Genomic DNA, 21,150 nt, shown 5'->3' on the forward strand with positions numbered 1-21,150 from the left:
AAGAAAAATTAATGTTTCCTAGCATTCCCTGAAGAACAACCCCAGTTTCCATGCATTACATCCATCCATCCATTTTCCGATCCGCTTTATCCTCACAAGGGTCGTGGGGGGGGGGGGGTGCTCGAGCCTATCTCAGCCGTCTCAGAAGGCGGGGGACACCCTGAACCGGTTGCCATCCAATCGCAGGGCACACTCAGACGAACAATCATGCACGCTCACACTCACACCTAGGGACAATTTAGAGTGTCCAATCAGCCTGCCATGCATGTTTTTAGAATATGGGAGGAAACTGGAGTACCCGCAGAAAAACCACGCAGCCCCGGGGAGAACATGCAAACTCCACACAGGGAGGACGGAGCTGGAATTGAACCCGGTACCTGGTACCTCTGCACTGTGAGGTCAATGCGCTAAGCACTGGACCACCGGGCCGCCCCCATACACTACAATGGCCGTCAATTATCCGCAGATTTTTGGTATTCACAGGCCAGCCCGGTCCCTTCACTGTCGGTTGTAGAACTCTTGAAGTCAGCGCAATGGCTCCTGACCGATGCCAAGTGATGGACGGAATGGCCATTGCATTATGATTCTTTTGGCGGTGGACTGTTCCATTGAAAGTTTGCATTAATAAGTCCTTAAAAATACAGTCTTAAGAATATCTTGTGGCGACATTTAGTGAATGAGATTTTTTAAGTTTACTGGAAATACCCTCAAAGTTTTTGATTTGAGTTACACCATGAATAGTTTTGGATCGGAACATGTTTTTCCAGCACTCAGCATCCATCCAGCCATTGTTGCCTTTTAATGAACTGCTTTAATGATGCTTGGCTTGGCGTGATAACACATTTTCCCCACCTAAGCCCGACTGGAGGTCTGTAAACTTAGAAGTAGAGCAACTTTGACTTGCCATGGTGACCTGCCAATCTTGCTAATGGACTTGGCAGCCAGCGTTTGCTGGCCTGTGACTTTTGGCGCCGAGGCTCACCTCGGTGTGTAAAATAAGATTTTTGTTTGGGTGATTGTTTCACCTTGTGTGAATCCTGAAGAGCATTTGCATGTTATTTTGCGCCAAAATTCTTGATGATATCATTCCATCCGTTTTTTGTGCTTCCACCCCCTTTGCATTTCTTCTCCAATTTGAATCATGAAAACTTCCTGTATTTCCCAACTGTGGCATATTCTGGCTTGTATTTTTCACATCTCCAAAATTCCCAGTTGGCTACAATTCCAGTATTGTATTGTATTGTATTGTGCACAAGAAAAAAAGGAAACATTTACATATCCAGCAACAAGGTTCCTCATGTTGCCCATTCCAACTTCCAAACTGTCCAGCTCATTCAGAACATCGTGACACATGAATTTTGTACTGTCACCTTCTTTATCAATCTGCGAGAACTCAGCTTTCTGCCTTAAAAAAAAAAAAAAAAAAAGAAAAGCTTCAACAGACAGAAAGGTATATTTCAGAAACTTTTATGAACAACTCAAGGCATTTAGAAGCCTCCTTTCTGCTCGACAACACTCGGACAAGTTGGAGCAAAATCTGCACTCTGTCCCCTCATAAATCGGGCCTTCAAGCGTGCTCGAATACGATAAGATATATTCTATGTATTCTTTTGCTACAACTTTCATTGCACAGTAGTACGCAGGCACATACTGTATTTGTTGTTCCGATAAAGCTGATAACACTGAATAATAATGCAATCACAAAGCGACATGTCGCTTTTAGAATAGGCAATGATTTATAACGCGTGATCTCAAAGTATCTTGCCTCAGGGCAGCTAGGGGATATTTCCTGAAGTAAAGGCAAGGGTTAGAATCACCTTCCCACATCTTCCGACTCACCAGAATCGTGTGTTGGTAACAATTAATTGACAGCATATCGAAATGTTGAAATCCCTTCTCTTCACTCCGGACGGCTCTTCCATCCCATCTGTTTCTCTTCCAAGGCCTCCTTGCACGGTGCCCCCTTGGAGACGCTGAGTAAATGACTCTCCTTGCATCTGGTTCCCATTGCACACACTGACGTTTTTAGCTGCAAAGCATTTTGAGTGTCCAGCTGTTTTTTTAAACCTCTTCTGGTAACTGGAAGTAACCTTGGTGGAGGTGAGCTGTTCGAGGGGCTACGACTTTCATGTACGCTACCCTCTTAAAAACATAAAAGCATCTACCGGTACTTAGTTTTTGGACTTTCACATTTTCAGCCTGAAACAATGTCTACTACTCCTTATTTACCAACTTGGCATAATCGTTTTCCTCATGAACTGCTCTACAGGCACGTAAATAGTGAAAAAATGTGTGTGCTTGACATTGAAAGTGATGAAGACTCTCTCAACTTCGGTCCGCAATAAATTGTTCAGACGTCTATCATTGCACATCTCCCGAAAAAGTCCAAAGGAACTACGTACGAACAGACAGTGCGAATGACTGGGAAATGTTTTTGGTGTTCATCATTCCAGCCTGTAGCTGTAGAAGTGGCCAGTCTCATGATCACTTTCTCAGGAGTCACATTGTCAATTGTCAACCGACTGAGACGAGACGCCAATCAAACCACATCATCATCCACAGTTTTATTTCCTTTTAAAATAATTCATACAAATGCATACAGTCACAAACATATCTTTCAGAGCGTTTGATCAAAAATAATATTTACTGTAGAATATATATATATATATATATGTATATATATATATGTATATATGTGTGTGTGTGTGCGTGTACTGTATATTGCTACACCTACTACTTAATCATAAAGAGGACAAACAAGTAGGCAACAGTGGACTGTGTGTCACTACCAGGGAAGGAATTTCAAAGTGCTTTTTGTTCAAGAATGACAAAGAGTTTCTCTAAGGTTGCCATGGAAACAGCAAAGGTGTCAGGCATCTTGTGAGGTGTGTAGTCCACAGGAATTCCCAAAGCCCGAGAACGTACACGTTTCAGATTTTGACCCAGCGAAAACTTGGCACTCAGCTAAGGTCTGAGAATGGAATCGGAATCGTTCACGTCAATGTGAAATGTCCATCCCTGGTCGCTACGTTTGCTACCACGACGTAAAGGAGAACGGGTAGGCAACAGTGAACTGTTTACTACACAAAATGCTGGATCTGGAGTGGGATCCTGAAAGCACCGTCACGTGGAGAAAGTCATAGATTCAAAAATGCAGCTTTAGGTCTTCAGCTACGAACGTTTTGCTTCTGTTTTTGTGCTGGAGGGACCTAAAGCTTTCTGGGTGACTTTGCCATCACGCACATTTGGTCGAGTCATCAAGCTTAGCTGCCCTGCTTCACCCACAAGCAGTGGTGAAAAAAAAAATATATATATATATATCATCTGTCCACCCCACATGATCAACGTTTTCCTTTCTTGGTTCAAGATTTGCTATGAAAGAGAATTAGCCATAAAATGGCTGCTTCGATCAAAAATGGGAGATTTGTTTTGTCTTTTCAGGCATCCCTTCAAGAGGCCTTTTACGGGTCTACTCATTATAACCATGCCAAGCAATTTTCATGTTGATAATTCGAAAGTGGCTTTGAGGGCAGATTGTTTTTTTTTTTCCGATCGCGTGCCTACTGAGCCACTTGAGCCTAAATTGGACACTTTGAAACAAAATGGGTGACTTCCGGAGTCTTCAGTCATGCGTTTGTGAAACATTTTTGTGGGTCTACTCATGATAAATGTGCCTACCAAAGTTCATGCGAATTTTCAAATTGGCATGAATGGCCGAAATGTCTCTAAAACGGCAAAAGTCTTGGGCTTTTTCGGGCATGGCTTCTTGAGAAGTTTTTTTCCCCCCTACGCCCAACAATAATCATGACAAAGAATTGTAGTCCCACGCGTTGTGATATTTTAGTTGTAAAGTCCGATGGAAGTCTTTACACTCGTCTATAGTTGAACTTGATAGTTTGATAGTTTGTTTCTTGACCAAACAAACGTAAAGGACAATAAGCAGAGCACGGGTAGCTCGCTTCAACCGACGCAGGTGACGATGCCTTGAGGAGCCCTGCACTCCCACTCGCAAGTCTGCTTTTTAGACACAGATACAAACCAAGTCACATTGACACAGGCAGGCAGAAAAACACCACCACAATATGCACACGTACGGACACGGAGAGCACATCGGTGGCCAAACGGTACACCCAGTAAGGACCCATCATGAAATGTTAAAGGGAGCATTGTGCGATGCACTCTGGTGCTTTATCCAAATGCTTCAAAGTAAGGAACCAAGTTAGGAAGCAGAGGATTTGGATGATTTTTGAAGGAGGCAAACCTTGTGCTGAAGTCCAGAGCTGTATTTGCGGTGGAAGCTCTGGATCACGAAAAAGAGATAGTAGAGTGAACCCCCTTTTATTGCTGGAGCTATGTTGCAGACGCATGTGCCGTAGGTGAAAATCTGCGATATACGCAGACCATTAAAAAAAAATTCGATAGTTTCACCCCTTCAGCAGAGTTAATAAGAGTCAGTCGGCTTATTGAAGGAGTCAACTTGGACAGAGAGAGAAGTTAGTGGCCCCACTTGTGTTGCTTAGGCGTTTAAATCAGGGTTAGGGCGACAAGTTTAGGTTTCAAGACTGGTTTAGAGGTTCAAAATAATAGGTTATGGTTTGAAGACAGGGTTAGGGATTTGAAAGAGTTGTTCGGGTTCAAAATTAGAGTTTCAAACTAGATGCATGATTTTAAAGTCGGGGTTCATGCTATGTTTAGGATTTCAAGTTCTGGTTTCAAACAAGTTCACTTTTCAAATTTAATCCAAGATTAATATTTCAATTAGGCGTTCAAAACAGGGTTTTAAACCAGATGTATGATTTCAAAGGAGGGTTTCAAACAAAAGTTGAGCTTTCCAAGTAAGATTTCAAAACCGGTTCATCATTTCAAGTTAAGCTTTCAGATCAGGGTTCAAGTCTTGATGAGGGTTTCAAACAAGGGTTGTGGTTTCAAATGACAGTTTCAGGCCAGGATTGATGTGTTTTATTCTCTAACTGAAAAGCGCATTGTAGAAATAGTTCCACATGCAAAGGCATTATAGCAACGAAGTAAACTGTAAGAACGCTGGACAAAAATGACACCTATTAAGCGCAACTTTCCACGCTAGATAAATAGATACGTCCCATATGAAAAATGTGCGACGTAGTGGGGCTGCGGTCGGTGAGCGCGAGATAGCGGGGGCACACTCCACACATTTAATTCTGCTACAGTGCAGATTCTCGGTGCATCACCCGGCATCGTCCCAACATCACTGACAAAACATTTCAATGCCAAGAGGAGCATTTCGCCACTTGTCTCCTACTGTGCAATCTCTTGGAAATGGGATGCTATGTACAAACGACAGCAAATTACCCAAGCACTTTGAGTTGTAACCAAAGGCCAGGATTCCCAAAGAACTACAAAGAGAAGCACTAAATGGCAGGAAATAAAGTCAATAACAGACCAACTGCGGAAACTGAAGTTCCTGAGATGGTGTGCAAAACAGCTGCCTCAGTTTCGGGGTGGCTGGTTAAGGAAAAATCTCGCACAGATGAATGTAGTTCTTTGCCGGCAACTTCCAGCCTCCAGTTTAAAACCGCGATTCCCAACCTATGCGCCTGATATGCCGTGAGAGATAATGAGGTGTGGAAATTATACACCTCCCGCCCCCAATTTCAATTGTTTATTGACAACATTAATGAAGACATATCAGGAATTTGAGTTAAATACTCCTCCACTAGATGGCACAGTAATATTTTCGTTCGAGTTTAACATGCCCAGAGAATTTGTAGGTAAAATGTGGTAAATGTTGGTCAACATGATCTCATTATTTTGGTGTATGGTGGTACCTTGGCTTTCAAGTTTAATTTATTCCATGACTGAGCTCATATCTTAATTCACTCGAGTGGTAAATAAACACATTGGAATTTCATGATTCCTGTCCAGTCACACCTTAAGAAAGAAAAATCGTTATCCGATGCGTCTACTTTTCGTGACATTTGTGCCATACGATTTTTCTCACATAAAATAATGAGCCGTGGCTCTTTTAAAGGTTGGGAAACATGGTCTAAAAACTGTCCGTTTGTACAACTTACATTCATTTTATGTTGTTGTTGTTGTTTTTTTTTTTTTTTTGCTCCGATGGCCAAGGAATGACGGTGAGGAAAGAAAAAAAAAGAGACCGATGGGAAATTTTGGACACGCAACAGTCAAAAAGATTATTCTTCTCTCAGTCGCAGATGAGCTCTTTGCATTTCCTGACCATCACTGTCGTCTTCTTGCCTCTCGTTGGAGTGTCAACAAGCGACGTTGTGCCGATGTACTGTACATTTTGGAATCAGTAGTTATTTACTGGACTTTTACTTCCCGTTGTGCTTTTGGACTACAGCTGCTCATTTGGATGCTGTTCTCTGTCACTCTCTGGTGGCTTGACCGTGTTCTGTCCAGGCGACGGGGTGTGCGGCGGGTGCGCGACTGCTGGCGGGAGGGGGTGCACGACGGGCACTGCGCTGGGCACGATGCCCTCCACGGGGGGCGGGAGGCCGCCGGCAGTCATACTCACAACCCCCGGCGGGTACCTGGCAGGGGGAGAGAGGAATTAGGGTTAGCCCTGTGCTCCCCATGAACTTACTCCTGTTTGGTAAAAGCATGCTATTTTCAAACACAGGTATAGGGTTTGAAGTCTGGGCATCAATAACTTTCACATCGCTCTGTGCGGGACCATGTCTCTGGTCATTACCTGTAGGCTCCGTTGAGTTCTGGGTGGACGTTGGCCGGTTCGACTGCCGTCCAGTGGTTGTTCTGGGTCAGGAACTCCTTGTTGACGCAGTTCTTCAAACTGTCTGGAATACGACCTGAACATAGACGGAATCGTTTTGGAATGGAACGGTTGGAATTAAAGCTGGCGATCAGGGCAGTCCTGACCTGTAATGGCTCTTCGGATTTCCCTGGCTGCCTCCTCCCGCATTTCCAGCGAGGCCTGTTCACTGTACCAGGCGGCATGCGGGGTGCAGATCAGGTTGGGCGCGTCCTTCAGGGGACCCTGACTGAAACTATAAAGGTAAATACACAATATGAAAGGGGAAACGGTATGAGGTGAAACATTTAGGCTTTATATCTATCTATCCATATATATATGGATAAGGTTGCCACAAGCCAATGGCAACCTCGAACTGGCAACAAGGAAAGCGGCCAAATACCTCCAGCGAGTGAGGCAAGTCCTAAGAAGCCAGCTCAATGGCAAGAATAAGACCCGGGCAATAGACAGCTATGCCCTGCCAGTGATCAGATACCCTGCAGGAATAATAAGGTGATCAAAGGAAGAGATTCAGAACACGGACGTTAAGACCCGAAAGCTCCTAACCATGCATGGAGGGTTCCATCCCAAATCCAGCACCCTGAGACTGTACGCAAGCCGAAAGGAAGGAGGCCGGGGAAGAGTGTGAGAGCCACTGTCCAGAATGAAACATCCAAGCTCCATGAATACATCAAGGAGAAGGCTCCAACGGATGACGTACTCAGAGAATGTCTCAGACAATGGGGAACAGAAGATGAGGTGCTGGAAGAGGGACCATCATGGGAGGACAAGCCCCTACACGGGATGTACCACCGGACCATAACTGAAGTGGCTGATCTGAAGGTGTAGGTTGTGCAAAGAGGCACCTGAGACGATCCAACACATAACTGCAGAGTGTAAGATGCTGGAAGGGAAAGCCTACATGGAACGCCACAACCAGGTGGCTGGCATAGTCTACCGAAACATCTGTGCGGAGTATGGACTGGAAACCCCAAGGTCAAAATGGGAAACACCTCAGAAGGTGGTGGAGAATGACAGAGCGAAGATCCTGTGGGACTTCCAGATCCAGACAGACAAGATGGTAATGGCGAACCAACCAGATATCGTGATCATAGATAAAGGGCAGAGGAAAGCCGTTGTAGTGGATGTAGCGGTCCCAAGTGATGGAAACATCAGAAAGAAGGAACACGAGAAACTCGAGAAATACCAAGGGCTCAGAGAGGAGTTGGAGAGAGCCTGGAAGGTAAAGGTGACAGTCGTGCCTGTGGTGGTTGGAGCACTCGGAGCAGTGACCCCCAAACTAGATGAGTGGTTGCAACAGATCCCGGGAACAACATCGCACATCTCAATCCAGAAATGTGCAGTGCTGGAAACAGCAAGAATACTGCGCAGAACCCTCAAGCTTCCTGGCCTCTGGTAGAGGACCTGAATGAGCTGAATGAGGGACGGACACCACCCGAGGGGTGAGATGAGGATTTTATTTTATATATATATATATATATATATATATATATATATATTGCGCGTCGTCCCGCACGCGGTCTGTCCTTCCGTCTGTCCCTTTTCAAAACGTACCTACTTCACCGCGCCGCCACTGCGCCGCTCACGCAGTGGCTCACTACGATCGCGCGGGCATCTTAGCGAAAAAATGTTGTCTACCCACAAGCATTGCAATGAAATTGTTAGTTATTTAGTAGAGCTAAACATCTCTTTATTTACGCAATAAGCAATGAAGATGAACAAAAAGTTGAACCAAGCAACAACACTTTTGTGGGCCGAAGGCCCAACTTACCAGCCTTCCGCAGGAACTAGCTGATCGAGATCGAGGGGATAACTGTTGGACGGGATACTCATAAATTAGCCCTATTTGCGGACGATATATTAATATTTCTGGGAAAACCATCTACCTCTTTCCCGGAATTGCTTTCTACGATCAGGGAGTACGGAGCATTTTCGGGATACAAACTTAACATACATAGAACTCAGATACTGTCATTTAAGTACTCTCCGAGCAATGTGATGAGAGACGAATTCAATTTGAACTGGGACTCAGAGTCGATCAGGTACCTAGGTGTGAATATTCCAAAAGATTTTGATACAATTAGGCTTGAAAATTATTCCCCTCTTCTTGCCCAAATTAAGGCTGACTTGAACAGATGGAACCTGGTTCCATTCCTTGGATTACTGCAAAGAGTGGAAGCGATCAAAATGAACGTGCTGCCCAGACTACTATATCTATTCCAAACTCTAGCAATAGACTTACCCAAGGATATGTTCCAAGAGTTGGACAAAATAATATCGCGATTTATTTGGCAAGGGAAGAGGCCAAGAATTAGATTCAAGACTCTACAGTTGGCAAAGAGCAAGGGAGGCCTCTCCCTACCAAATATGTCAAACTATTATAGGGCAACCCAAGTAAAGATTTTGGCCAATATCTGTAATCCATCCTATAGTGCGAAGTGGAAAGACATCGAATGTCAGGTATCTAGCGATATTCCACTACAAGCAATTATTGGGGACCCTGGTTTGATTGATTGTCTTAAGAGTGTTAACCCTTGGATAAGAACCTCAATTAAGGTGTGACACGGAATATTAAAGCAAGACAAAGAAAATACCCCTTATTTGCTTCTAAGTTGGATTGGATACGACTCAGATTTCTTACCAAACAGAATGGATACGGGATTTTAAAAATGGATTGGAAACGGGTTAAAGATATATAGGGACCTCTCCTTGAGGCGGGCGGGATGCGACAATTCCAAGATCTTAGAAACAATTTCGGATTGAGTAATGAAGATTTCTATCAATTCTTGCAGCTAAGACCTAGAGAGATCTCTACGCACAGGATGGGTCCAACAAAGTGCTTTCGGCTTAATCAAGATATTCCTACTATCTTATGGGTCAGACCTTGGAAGGGGTAATATATCGAAAATTTACAAAGAGTTACAGGTACTAGAAGGAGGGGATACAATATATATAAATAATATATAATATAATAAATGGGCTAAGGAGGCTGGCATTTCAATTCAACTGGAAGCATGGGAAAGAACAATAGCACAGCAATGGAAATGTACATCGGCTCTCTCTTGGAGGGAATTTGGGTGGAAGAATGTCGTCAGGTTTTTTAGAGTTCCGGCCCAAGGGACTTCACAAGGAATGAATACAGCCTGTTGGAGATCCTGCGGTAATAGCAAAGCCTCACATTTTCATGTGTTTTGGGAATGCCCGGTCATCTCCAAATACTGGTAAGAGACAAGGCTGACTATGGGTAGGATTATGGGAACAGTGGTCCCTCCGACCTTTGAAGCCCTGTACTTGGGACTGGAACCTCACTTCACCATTAACTTTGCTCATAAATACACCTACAACATCTTACTGTTAGCGAGCAAAAAGGCAATCACAAGAAGATGGCTGACGACAGATCCCCCAACAGTCAAAGACTGGACTAAGGTGGTTGGGGAAATTTTTGAAATGGAGAAACTGACATTTACTCTTCGAGGCGAACAAGAAAAATTTGAGACATTATGGGATACCTGGATAAAATTTACGGAAACCTAAGGTAGTGCTTGAACAGATAGTTGAGTTACCCTATTGGCCCCATTCCACTCAAGTTTATTTTTGTTTATTATTATTATTTTATTTTATTTCATTACTTTTCTACTCATATGGCACAGTGTTCAGGACATTGTATAGGTGGCAGGGCAGTAATTGTAACCCATTTTACAGGGATGTCAATGTATGTATGTACTATTTTGATGCCCGGAACTGGTGTGGTTCTATGTACTTAAACACGTGACCATGTTTTCTTTTTTCTAACTGTTTGAAAAAATTCAATAAAAAGTTTAATAACAAAAAAAATAACAACATTATAATATAACTATGACAACCAACCAGAATTTATACCTGAAAGGCTCCGTCTCGTGAACATCCAGGGCAGCGCCGCGTATCCTTCCATCCTTCAGGGCTTGGGCCAGGGCCTTCTCATCCACCAGACCCCCCCTGGCCGTGTTGACCAGGAATGCCCCCTGACGCATCTGGAAAACACAAATGCACAAACACACACTCACACTGGCATCCACTCTCATTTTTGTTCAAATGAAACTGAAATGAAATCAAGGTCTGCTTCAGCACCTGCTTGACAGTGAAGTCGTTGATGAGGTGGTGGTTGTGTTCATTCAGGCTGCAGTGCAGTGACACACAGTCAGAATGAAAGAGCAGATCCTGCGGGGTATGATTTTGAGATAAATATTCATTTAACCCTTTCATGCATCCTGTAACCTGACAACATAAGATGTCCACTGTAGTAACCACCCTCTGTGAAAGGGTTAATTTCCAAAATATAATCGTAATACATTTCGAGTCAACTTTTGGGCTCTCTGCTCTATGTTTGAAATTGTCCATGGCAACAACAAAGGTTAAAAATGCGGAGCGGAGGCCAGCCTTCCCCAGCCGTCAGCACAAGAATGTCTTAATTAAAGTATACCGGTAGTTGTTTGTTTTTTCAGTGTAATACATTTTTTTTTCCATAGAAGTGATTGACATAATTCACTATTGCTTTGTAAAAAGTATCGTGTGTGAACCTTTCAATTTGTTGGTTATTCTGAATTACCATACAATATTTACAATGGAAACACGTACAGCTTCATGTGGGAAGATCTGTCAAAATTCATTGAGAGCGCAATGTCAAGGAGTACCTGTAGCGTGGTGACCCTTTGAAGGCCCAGGGATCTCTCCACGCCATCAGCCAAATAGGGATCATAAAAAATTACATTGAAGCCAAATGTTTTGGCTCGCAGGGCTACGGCCTGGCCCACTCGTCCTACACACACACACACACACACACACTTATGAATAAATACACAGTAGCATGGCTGTACAGTCGTTAGTGGAGCAAATGACTGGAGTCAGATGACTTCACTGAAGTCAGAATTCAATAGCTGTCTTTATCTTGGGTGCATCCTTTGTGTTGTAAGATTACATATATTGATCGTGTGTTTTTTTAGCTGTGTTTGAGATGGTCTATTTTGTATGCTGTCCTTAAAAGCACCTGGCTTGTGCACATTCAGTTTGTGTAGAGCTGGTGCGCAACTTTCCAGTGTATAATGTCACATCAGTTTGTGCTAGCATGTCATTTTGGCCAGTATGCAAGCTAATACTCTTGCACGTCATGTGAGGGATGATTGTTTGTGTTCAATAATTGAACGACTAAATACATTTGTTTGTATCACAGGTTTACCAATTGTGTGCATTGTTGCCTCGTATTTGAATTCAGTGTTTTGCTGCCATCGTGTGGCGTCTATACACAATTGCTACACCTTTTGGGACACATCATTGAATTGCACTCTTCACACATTCACATCTGGGCTCGCCCCATATCTCCCGTGAACAGCAAGTGTTCAATGACTGACCTAGTCCGATGAGTCCCAGTGTCTCCCCTCTGATCCGCGCCGCTCCTGAAGCCACCTCTCGAATCTGCTCCACGCTCTGGACCCGCGTGCCTTCCCGGAGAGCCTGCAGTTGTTGCGTGTAGCGGTGCGTGACGGATGTTGTGACGTGATGGTTTTTTTTCTTTTTCGAAGTCAAAAGCCACAAACCTGATGGAGCCATGTGGTGCGCCGGTACAAGGTGAGGATGTGACACAGCGTGGAGTCAGCTGTCTCTTCTACAGAGGCAGCTGGCATGTTACACACGACAATTCCTGGTAGAATAGAGGATGGGAACATTTAGCAACACCTTAATGGCATTCTGTGCAACCCCCAGTTTAGTCAACAGTTCAATGGTCCACAAATCGTACGCTATTCTGTATAATTTTTTTAACTGAATGTCAGACAGCAATGACTTCAAAGTCTACACTAACTTTTGTAGGGGCGAGGTTTCCAACTACATCACCCATGTCCTTCAATGACATCAAAAGTATTTGGGCCAGGATTTGGATTTTCAGTGGTTGATGGATTGTGATTGTTGGTTCAATATACAGAACTGTTTAATCGTGATCCTACAGGGATGAAGTACACATCAAATCAAAAATGTCCTTTGCAATAATATGTTCTTTGCGCCCCCACTAGTCTAAACAGGGTATTCTGATTAATATTGTGTTTGTGGAATATGAACTCAGTAGAAGAATCCATCCGTTTGTATCCGTCTCAATGGGTGCATTTTGCCTTGCACTGCCACTTGTTGTCCACTAAAAACTGAAAATGATAAATACCTAAAAATGAAAAATACCTAAAAGGACTCAGTTTGCAAACCTCACAAGACCAAATCCAGAAAACAGGCTGGCCATGAATATAGAACATATTATTGGCTCACTAAAACACAGTCCTAAAGCTGGCTGCTACAAACATCTGATCAGTGTTGAAGCCAAGTTTTGGTCTGTTACTGCAATCTGCAGGTTGTTTGAAAATACATCATACTGTTGTCACGGCACCCCTCTGTTACTGCCTCCAAAGACAGCAGTGTCATGTTGAAATCCCCCCCCCCCCCATTTCTGTGTTGGTGCTGTGACACGAAAAACAAGCAGTGTGGAGGGTTCAAATGACTCACCAAGTTCGCCCGCAGACTTGATGTCAATATTGTCATAGCCGCTACCGATGCGCACAATGATGCGCAGAGCTTTGAACTTCTCCAGGTCTTCTCTCATCAGAGTGATGGTGTGATACATCAATGCCCCCACAGCTTCATTCAGCACCTGCATACACAGAATGCTTGGATTACCTCAGGACCGTATTTTGTATAGAATATGAAGCATCTGAATGTCTTTCTATGGATAGATAACGGCTTTGTCTGAATGTGTTGTCTGTGCCCTCTTAATATCCTGTCTTTCAATCCAGCTGCTTGTATTATTTGGCTGCGCTGCCTGAATATCGCCATGGAGACATGTAATCGTCAAACACAATCAAATACTGTTCCCCTACCTTAATGATAACAGGGACTCATTCAATAGTACCCCATCAAAAGTTAGAAAAAAAATCTGTGCCTGACACAATCAACATAAAACTGGGTGAATGTGTCGATTACAATAAGACACACAAGAAAAAGTCACGAGCTGAAACTAGCTTCAATGCTCAAAACAAAATTCATTGGATATGACTATCAAGGACCTAAAATTAAAAACAAAGTTGGCCATTCTTCTCTGAAGCCACAATTTTAAGCAATATTCTGACGAGGGAATTCACTAAAATGAGACCCAATCGGATGCATTTGAAACCGGGAGCAGAGCTACATGGTGGCCATACCACTACAGCCAACCCACATCTAGAGATTATTTTAGACATGTTACTTTTCTGCCATTTTCAGATGAATGCAATATTCTTAGAAGGGCATAGCGTAAGATTATAAGTGATCTAAAATGATTTATCTTCATGGTTTCCTAAAGAGGAAAAAAAATACACACAAATCATAATCTTGCCCAACACATTCATACTATGAGCAGCAACAAATCCAAGTAAAAAGCAATGTTGAGAATGGTGAAGAATGAAGAGATTTTTGTGTCAATATGATTTTTAGATTTGAATGAACGAGCTATCAATTACAGGATGCAAAATGGTGTCGGCCATCAATGACAATTGATCATTCTGAATGGGCGTTACCTAGCAAATCACCAGAAGTAGATTATGAAATAGTACACGAAAACGATCAAAAACATGATAAAAAGAGGCATTATCAAGGAAATTACCGGTATGTTCAGCAAAACATTACATGTCTGAGTAAACTTGTTCCTGCTTAATTGAGTGTGGCAGGTATTGTTCTGAGTATGTGTGAATTGTATTTCTTTAAACCGTGGCTGTGGATTGTATGATAATGACTTCTCAGTTACGTAGCATGTAATTGTACACGTGTGTGCTTATGGCTAGCCCTCAGTGGGATGATGACGACGCTCCTGTACAAAATATTCAATATAAGCCATCTTAAGTGGCCTGAGCAGGGTGTAAATAAATCTTATGTTTATTTTACGTTTCAAGTATGTGTCATGAAAAAAGTGTGTGTGGGGCCTGCTCATCTGAGTGGTTTTCTCAAGACAAGGAAATGGAAGACGGTGTCAACATTTGATGTTCATTGTCGTACCCAGTCATTGAATTGGCAGGTCTGTGCTGTTTTCACCACAAGCGTTGCCAAGGGTGTCAACAATACGTTCAATTAGCATCTCAAACCAACAGCTTTTTCAGCGACTTAACGAGGGCGCCATCTGTTTTTGCCGTGTTGTGACCTCATGAGCACGCTAATCGGGAAAGAGAGAGCGAGAGGGAACGAGTACATCTGGCAGTCACCCAGAATGAGACGTAACCCTGCCAGACATTTTCACACCAGCCTGTTGACAACAAGTAGTGAGGTCAGTAGTCATGGTGATTGAACAACAATCTACGATTACTCCGGGTACAAGTCTTTGCATGAAATGTAAAATTCACTTATGAATGTTTCTCTGCAAATAGTTGCCTCCCATTGAGTTTTTCCTCCCTCGACTCGGCGCTACGCTGTCCGAAGATCCCTTACTTTCAAGGAATGTCAGTACAAAACGGAAGCAGAGCACCGTTTCCAAGTGGCACATACTCAGACGATTGCCAAAGTGGACCCTAACTACAGGTACGTGGACCAGCTGCAAGCGTATTCACTTGATCAGATGCAGCGGAAATGTCCATGACAGTAGCAGATGAGAGTCCGGCTTTTTCTTCAAAATTTGTTGGCGATATGAAGTAATTGAAGAATTAAGTAATGGCCGAACACACAGCTAAACACGCAGCTGAATGGCAGCCATATAACATGTAGTTATCTTTTGAAAATGAAGCTATTTTCCTTGCATTGCTTTTGTGTTGGAACCTCCAAAGCGAGGAGAGTAAATGAAGCCATTCTGCAAGTAATGTCCTCAAAAACGGGCAACACAACAGTCCTGTTGAATCATTTCAGTACCATCCAACTGATGAAAATGCACACAGTCTGCATCCTTAGCATTAGCAATTGTGGTCGATGACAATATGGAATAACTCCCGACGGTGCATTGGTTCTCTTTATTTAACTCTGGTGCGAGTTGAGATCTGGTCAGATCTGTGCGACCTACTGAGACCACTCAATCACTTACACTTGAAAGGAAAGGGAACAAAGGGCCAGCTAGATGTCAATGAGAACTGTAAAACATTTTTACGGTTTACCCTGAAGGTATAACAGCCTGTGAACACGGCATACAGTATGTACTTCATTTCTTATCACGCATCAAGGTGAACATTTGAAGGCGTGAAGGATAGACAGCGGAGTGAAACTTTGTCTCCTGCATGCTGGGGTTGATCAAAGGCTAAAATGTTTTGCATGTTGACATACATCCAGTATTTGAGAAGTAACACTAGATATTCATGCCATATGTGGCCGGTCCCTATTAGAAGGGAAGTACAAAGGATTTGTGGAGGCCACACAATTTCGGGAGACTGCAGCTACTTTGACATCAGCACTTGACCTGAATAAAATCCTTTTCCAATCCGAAAATGGCTGCGTGAAAGGGACTTCTTTCATCGCCAACTAAGCAATGGCTCAGTGGGGACTCTGGAGTGTTACTGGGACTGACCCCGCATCTCAAAAAAAAAAAAAAAAAAAAAAAACATGCGACACAGTTTATCCGCTACCAACGAAGTGTGCAGCCACTGGAATAAAGTAGCAATCAATCCTGTCATATTTTGATCATGCACATTTGTAAGTAGCCATGATGTTGATTACGCATGTGGGATCATACCTTCAAAATTAGGCATACATTTTAAGACATATTCATTCATCCAAAGGGGTTCCATTTTTCATCTTCACCTTGTTATATTATATCGTTATACATTTGCTGTAATGGTGGTGAATAAATCAAAGCATCTTTTTTCACTCAATTTTAAATATGCACTTTCTATTTTCATAAAATGTTGAAGTATTCTCCAGTCACCGTAGTTTTTTCTCTTTTGAGTGTGAATGGTCCGACAGTATTTGAATGCACTTTGAATCTTCATTGACCGCGAAAGATGTCAATGTTTCATGTCAGGGTCTGGTTATGACCCGTTTGAACCACAAAGGTTGAGTGTATGACAAACAATAATACAAATATTCAGTCACGAGCATCTGCCTGTTACATTGCACCAGTGATCCAATCAGCCCGCAGCACACACAAAAAAAAATCTGTTTCTGTGTTTTAAGATAGCAGTTTCTGAATACAAGTTCATAGGTTGAGACCCAACTGGCCATATACATATTGTGCTTTATAACAACAGTAGCAACAGTATTTTTAATTCCACCTGTACCACTAAAACAAGACAAGCGGGCAGTCTCCGTTGCCAGAATGTGGAGCGGGTTGTGTGCGCCTCAGTCAGTGGAAGCGAGCTGAATTGACAGCTGTGCTTGATAAAAAAAATAGTACTAGTTAAGTTATTGTGGCAAAATACATATCCAGACTTAGATATTTATCTATTTAATTTGTACCGGAAAGTTTTAACCTGAAACGAGTCCCGTCTTCTGTGTGCCGTCTGACAGACGACCACAGAGCTGGAACGCCTTCAACGTATGCGCCGGTATCGTTAAAACACGCACTCGCGCTGGAACCTTTACCAGTAGTACACATTGAAAAGAAATGGGAGCATTTTGAGCATATTAGGCCACGCTGTCAAGCCCTGGATAATGTGCCGTAGTTTTGCTTGTGGAGTGCACCACCTTCTCGTGGATCTCCTGTGTGGACTGGGCATCGCAGAAGGCCACGGTGGCGACGTCCTTCAGGATGGGCATCTCCACTGTGCAGTCTCGCCCGTCCAGCAGAGCCACCAGGGGCCGCGGGTGCATGGGTCCGTTCATGATGGGTGGCCTGATGCCTTATAAGACACAACGGTTGCCGTTGTCAAGGGATGTAACGCATGACACTACTTCATACTTGAACTGTTTCACGCAGCACACACAGCATCCCACATTCAGGTAATTACATGCATGCCAACGTCAAGTACAGTAACTTCCCACCATTTCAATGCAGGAAAAATCTGGAGAACAGCAATTTCAGTCACCCCTTGCACACTGCTTTTTATCAGTTTTCCTTACGCTACTCTGGCCCATTCCAATCCAAGTGACCCTCACTGGTTTTCTCAACCGTGGTAAATCCCACGTCTCAGGATTCCACTGAAGCCGATGTCATGTTTTCCCGACATTGTGACGTCCGCCACACCTGACGTAAACAACTTTCCTCCGGCTTTCCACTGGACGTGTTCCCAGAAAGTCTAAAATGTCTCATGTCCTTCAAATGGAGGACACACAAGTGGAAATTCCTTTGCCTTTGGACGGACGGCTCAAGTTTCCTGCTTAAAGGAGCCTACATTCCGAGAAATTGTTAAAGCGGTGATTTCAATAGTGCCATCCCGCAAACATTCTGAGGAATCAGACTGGGAGAAGATTTCAAAAAGAGCAGTGATGGCTTCCTTCATTCTTGTGGTGTCTTTTGATATCCTTGAGTGAGAAACGTACGAAACGTCAGTTGTGGAATCGTCTACTATTGACGGCTGCTTTTCCACTACTCCCATGGTAGTTTTACTGTTAAAAATTGAGACTGGGTGACTGCATTTACCGAAGGCTAGGCATTCATTGTACTGAGCATAATTGATATCGTTGGATCATGCTGTACAATTGCAGTATTTCAAATTCGGTTTTGAGGCTAGGGTTAGGGTTTTATGGCAGTGCGACAGTTTCAAGTTTGGGTTTCAGGGTTGGGTAAGGGTTGCAAATGTGATTTTAATGTTAGGGATGGGTTTTTCAAACAGGACTTTAGGGTTTAAGATAAGATAAGATAAGATATCCTTTGACATTAAGCTTTCAAACAACAATTCACGTTTCATGCCAAGAGTAAGGTTTCAGCTTTGGGTTAGGGTTTTAAATGAAGGTTCTACATTTGTATTTCATGCCAAGGTACGGTAAGTGTTTCAAACAGGAATTTGAGTTTCACGACGGGGTTACGGTTTAAAGTCAAGGTTTCGGGGAAGAGAAGTGTTCAAATGACGATTTCAGGCCGGGTTAGTCTCTAAAGGGTATCAAAGTAAGGTTGCAACATGGGGTTAGTTTTAAATTAGGGTTTCAAAACAGGTTCGAGTTTCAAGGGAATTGGCATGTTTGACAAAATGGAGTATTGAGTGAAGAAGTCATACACGCCCATGTGCTTGACACTTGTGATCCAAGGGCGCTAAGTCAATTCTTTCATGATTTTCTTCCAAGAAATGACTGAAAAATGTGTGTTGTTATTGTTGTTGTCTTCTCGCAACAGAGCACCAGCTCAGCACAACTCAGCCTGCTGTGGCTTTCCTATCAGTGACATCGAATTCAAGTATTAAACCTGATCAAGCTGCTCACATTCAACTCTGCTGTGTGGAAGAACATACACATGCTCAGTGGAGAATCAACGAGCATCGCTGAGAGAAGAACTGATCCACCCAAAACCAGCAAGCACACACGTATTGAACTCATGGCCTGCGAACCAGATCTGGTGCTCCATGTTTTTTGTTTGCTTGTTAAATTGCGTCAAGTTTTCACGAGAGAGAAGAGTGCTGTATGGTAGCTGGTGATTCAACTCACTGCACAAGAAGCGGGTGTTTAGCAAATCAGTAAAACTAGAGGGGGGCACAGTGGTCGGCTGGTTACCGCGTCCACCTCACAGTGCAGATGTACATGATTCGATTCTGGACCCCCTCTTCCTATGTGGAGTTTGCATCCTCTCCCTGTGCCTGTGTGGGGTTTCTCCGGGTACTCCGGTTTCCTCCCACATTCCAAAAACATGCATGGCAGGTTAATGGAACACTCAAAATTTTCCCTTGGTGTAAGTGCGGATGGTTGTTCGTCCATGTGTGCCCTGCGAGTGGCTGGCCCCCAGTTCAGGGTGTACCCCGCTTACTGCCCAAAGACAGCTAGGACACGCTCCAGCACACCCCGCAACCCTTGTAAGGATAAAGCAGATCAGAAAATGGATGGATGGATTTTAAATTAGGGTTTGAAACCCTGGTTGGTGTTTGGAAGTAGGTTTAATTGGATAGCTTTACAAATCAAGGTTTCACGTCTGCATTAAAGTTTCAAGTAAGGGTCAGTGTTTCCAAGTAGGGTTAAATTATAACAAATCAAATATAAATTAGGGTCTCAATCCAAGATTAGTGTTTTCAATCAGGCATTTGACACATAGTTAGCATTTCAAGTCAAGTCAGATTTAGGCTTTCAAATGAAGCTTTCAAGGCAGGCTTCGGATTTCAAGTCATATAGCTCATGCTCAGAGAATTGTGTACCAGGTCATCCATTTCCCACACAATTTAATCTGAGCAGTTTGATGCCTTATTTATCGATTGCTTCTCCCTGAGCCAAAAGTGATGGATGCCATATCCCATGACCTTGGACTCTCTGCCTCCCCAGGGAGGACTAGAGAGATGGCAAACGCGGTGGTCCCAAGAAGACATCTCGTTAGCATTCTTCTCAGAAGAAGGCGCTGAGCCTTTCCATTCGACTACCGGCGCTACCTTCATTCCCCTTTTTGTTTTCTAGAACAGTCTTTCGCAGCCACCTGTGTGTATGTGCGTGCAGCGAACGTGTGCGCGTGCTTGTTCTTGCTAGCCTTCGTTTTCTGTCGTCGCCCACACACACACACACAAACACACACACACACGCACACACGCAAACACACAAACACACACGCACACAAATTCTTGCAAGGCCAGCGTATGATAATGTAGTGTAGGACAAAGACGGGGAGGAAAAACAGAAGCGAGAAGAGGGGACGTTCGCAAACACACACAAACAACACGCACACACAAATGTACCTAGAGGCATTCCTTTGTTGAGGAGATGTGAGCTTCCCATGGTTTTCACATGTAGAATCCGCTCGGCATATGGCGACGGCTTCCTCGCCTCTCTCTCTCCCAAACGCATTCACATGTGCTACCCCCCCCCCCACACACACACACACACTCTCCTCTCTCTCTCTCTCTCTCTCTCTCTCTCTCTCTCTCTCTCTCTCTCTCTCTCTCTCTCTCTCTCTCTCTCTCTCTCTCTCTCTCTCTCTCTCTCTCTCTCATAACCCTTCCTTTCTGCCTTTCCACCCCTCCCACTCTTTTTTATCTCCACTACAGTAAATCCCTCCCATTCTGTTTGTGGCAGCGAGGGGGAAGAATGCGAACGAGATGTGTTTTGTACGTGTGCGTGTGTGTGTCGTAACCAGTAGAAAAGGGGCAGAGCCACTATTCATCTTTTTTCTCTTGAACCAGGAAAAAAAGTTTCGCAATGTCAAGGTATTTGCGAGAGGAGACCAACTTGTTCCCAATTGAAAACTAATTTAACCCTTTGGCGTGTTTGTTTTTGAGCAACAACACTTTGAGAGAAAAGCTAACTTTCGTTGAATTAAATAACATCAGTTTTTTAAATGGTATCTTAATCGGCAT

At 43.5% G+C, this 21,150-nt stretch overlaps 2 protein-coding genes across 4 annotated transcripts in view; one reads left to right on the plus strand and one right to left on the minus strand.

The window, feature by feature from the left end:
- LOC127600451 (heterogeneous nuclear ribonucleoprotein A0-like) overlaps positions 1-21,150 on the plus strand; it is a 219,843-nt gene that overhangs the window by 176,247 nt on the left and 22,446 nt on the right. The window lies entirely within an intron of this gene.
- Positions 2,550-20,693, minus strand: LOC127600347 (C-terminal-binding protein 1). Its single transcript, XM_052064860.1, has 11 exons — positions 20,533-20,693; positions 17,414-17,568; positions 13,292-13,436; positions 12,343-12,446; positions 12,157-12,259; positions 11,443-11,567; positions 10,880-10,969; positions 10,652-10,782; positions 6,880-7,007; positions 6,695-6,809; positions 2,550-6,533 (listed from the first exon to the last, which is right to left on the minus strand). Exons 1-11 carry the CDS (start codon positions 20,639-20,641, stop codon positions 6,338-6,340), a joined length of 1,401 nt encoding a protein of 466 aa, XP_051920820.1. The 5' UTR covers positions 20,642-20,693; the 3' UTR covers positions 2,550-6,337.

This window comes from Hippocampus zosterae, chromosome 1 (genome assembly GCF_025434085.1).
Source record: "Hippocampus zosterae strain Florida chromosome 1, ASM2543408v3, whole genome shotgun sequence".
Taxonomy (NCBI): Eukaryota; Metazoa; Chordata; class Actinopteri; order Syngnathiformes; family Syngnathidae; genus Hippocampus; species Hippocampus zosterae.

Excerpts from the sequence above, each read along its gene's own strand:
- LOC127600347 (XM_052064860.1), bottom strand. The coding sequence starts at position 20,641 with ATGCGTTTGGGAGAGAGAGAGGCGAGGAAGCCGTCGCCATATGCCGAG. Across the intron at positions 13,437-17,413 it reads CACAGGAGATCCACGAGAAG|GTGCTGAATGAAGCTGTGGG; the intron begins GTGGTGCACTCC and ends CTGTGTATGCAG. Across the intron at positions 12,447-13,291 it reads CAAGTCTGCGGGCGAACTTG|GAATTGTCGTGTGTAACATG; the intron begins GTGAGTCATTTG and ends CTATTCTACCAG.